Source organism: Austrofundulus limnaeus, unplaced genomic scaffold (genome assembly GCF_001266775.1).
Source record: "Austrofundulus limnaeus strain Quisiro unplaced genomic scaffold, Austrofundulus_limnaeus-1.0 Scaffold465, whole genome shotgun sequence".
Classification (NCBI taxonomy): domain Eukaryota; kingdom Metazoa; phylum Chordata; class Actinopteri; order Cyprinodontiformes; family Rivulidae; genus Austrofundulus; species Austrofundulus limnaeus.
In genome coordinates, this window is record NW_013952867.1 from 440444 (window position 1) to 442303 (window position 1860).

General features: G+C 39.9%; 1 protein-coding gene across 1 annotated transcript in view; it reads left to right on the top strand.

Annotated features, from left to right (window-relative positions):
• traf3ip2a (TRAF3 interacting protein 2a) overlaps positions 1–1765 on the top strand; it is a gene marked incomplete in the record, with an annotated part of 14473 nt that extends 12708 nt beyond the window's left edge. The window contains 2 exon segments of the mRNA XM_014025288.1: positions 537–611; positions 1441–1765. Of these exon segments, the coding sequence (XP_013880742.1) occupies positions 537–611; positions 1441–1587 (222 nt within the window).
• Between the last annotated feature and the right edge of the window lie 95 nt (positions 1766–1860).

Below are 1860 nucleotides of genomic sequence, written 5' to 3' on the forward strand. Positions count from 1 at the left end.
GCATAAAAGGGCTTGGACCCCGGTCATAACTGCTTTGCAGTTCTAGTTATATAATTATATTTGTCTATCTGCTGTTTTATGATTGTTGAATGAAATTAACATAATTATCAATTATTAATTTCTAGTAAAAATATTGCAGATAATTTGTGACAGATCCAGTTGCTGTAATAGTTGCTATGATGCCCTGTTTGTTCGGTCACCATTTTTGCTCTTCCATGTTGTCACAGATGCTAACAGTGGATGGGATATGCAGGGCTCGCTCTAGTGTTATTTAAGTCTATGGTGTTCACTTCAAACATCATCTTCTTGTGGCTGTTTTTCCTGATATCACCACCTCCTCCCTCCTGACAGCCAGGACAGGAGGTCTTTTATATCTCCACCTGCAGCACGTCAAAGATGCTGCAGTTAACTTCACTGTTTTTACGTGTTTATTGTGTTTTTCATTAGAAATCTGGGACAATTACATTTTAATAAATTAAATGGTAACAGTGATTTATTTCTGTTTTATGAGCTCTTTCTATATTTTCCACTGACAGATTCAAAACGAGTTTATCCAACAAGGCTGTCTGAACTTCAGACTGGTGCCGGTCTTGTTTCCTAACGCAACCAAGGTAAGAAGAAAAGATACAATTCTCCTAAAACTGTGTTTGGTTCCTTCAAAATAATAAAAAAAAATTTCACTTAACAAAGAAAACAGGATGACAATACACACAGAAAATACATGAAACAGCTCAGTATTATACCAGGAAAATACTCCTCAGGTATCAGGTATGTACCTGRTAAGTAACAGGTACATAACCCATAGGTATGTATAAGGTAAATACCAGGTATGTACTTAGCACTTGCCTGATCAGTACCAGGTATGTAACTGGTACCCAAGGACACAGAGGTACATACCCGCATTAATTMCAGGTATGTACCCTATAAGTACCAAATATGTGCATGACATTTATCCTTTAAGTGCCAGGTATGTACTCAGGAAGTATCAGGTATTTACCTTGTAGGTTACAAAGTATGAATCTGGTAAGTCACAGGTACATAACAGGTAATGTAGCTGRTACCAATAAGGTTATACAAAATATGAACCCCTTTAGGTACCAGACACATACCTGGTAAGTACAATAAACTAGAGCTGGAAGTGRGGAGTATTTTAAATGTAAATCTCCTTCATAAACGGAGACATAAAAACTGAAATGTGTGAAGATCAGATCTGATTTTTTTAAAACTCTGCTTAAAGTTTTTGAGCAGTGACAGTTTGTTTGAAGCTCAGTTTTTAGTCTGCAACTCTGTCTACCTGTCTTACTGTGAGTGCTGTCCAGGCATGACGGACACCGACGTTCAATCACTGGCAGCAGCTTTAATATTTTGTTTTATCTGGGCTCTTTTTATAAAGTTTATTCATGAGAGCGTCAGCATTCATCWGATGGTTTGTCCTGTCAGAAACACGTGCCCAGCTGGCTCCAGAGCACCAGGATCTACCACTGGCCCAGCGACACCCAGGACCTGCTGCTGCGCCTGCTGAGGGAGGAACGCTACATCATCCCACAGCGAGGCGCTGACCTGACCCTCACTGTTCGCCCTCTGTGACGACAAACAGGAACTCCTCACACAGATTGTCAAACACTAAGATGTCGTTTCTGTTTTTAGTTTCATTAGTTTGGTAGAATTCTGATTTACTTCAGTATTTTATGATCCTGTTCTTCATTAGCCTGGCCCTTGTCTTCCTACACTGTTCCACTCAATTCTAGTTTCCCAAAGCGAAGAACAAGGGTCTGGTTTTTACCGGATAGACAGATAGATGGATGGATGGATGGTTGGTTGGTTGGTTGGTTGGTTGGTTGGTTGGTTGGTTGGTTGGTT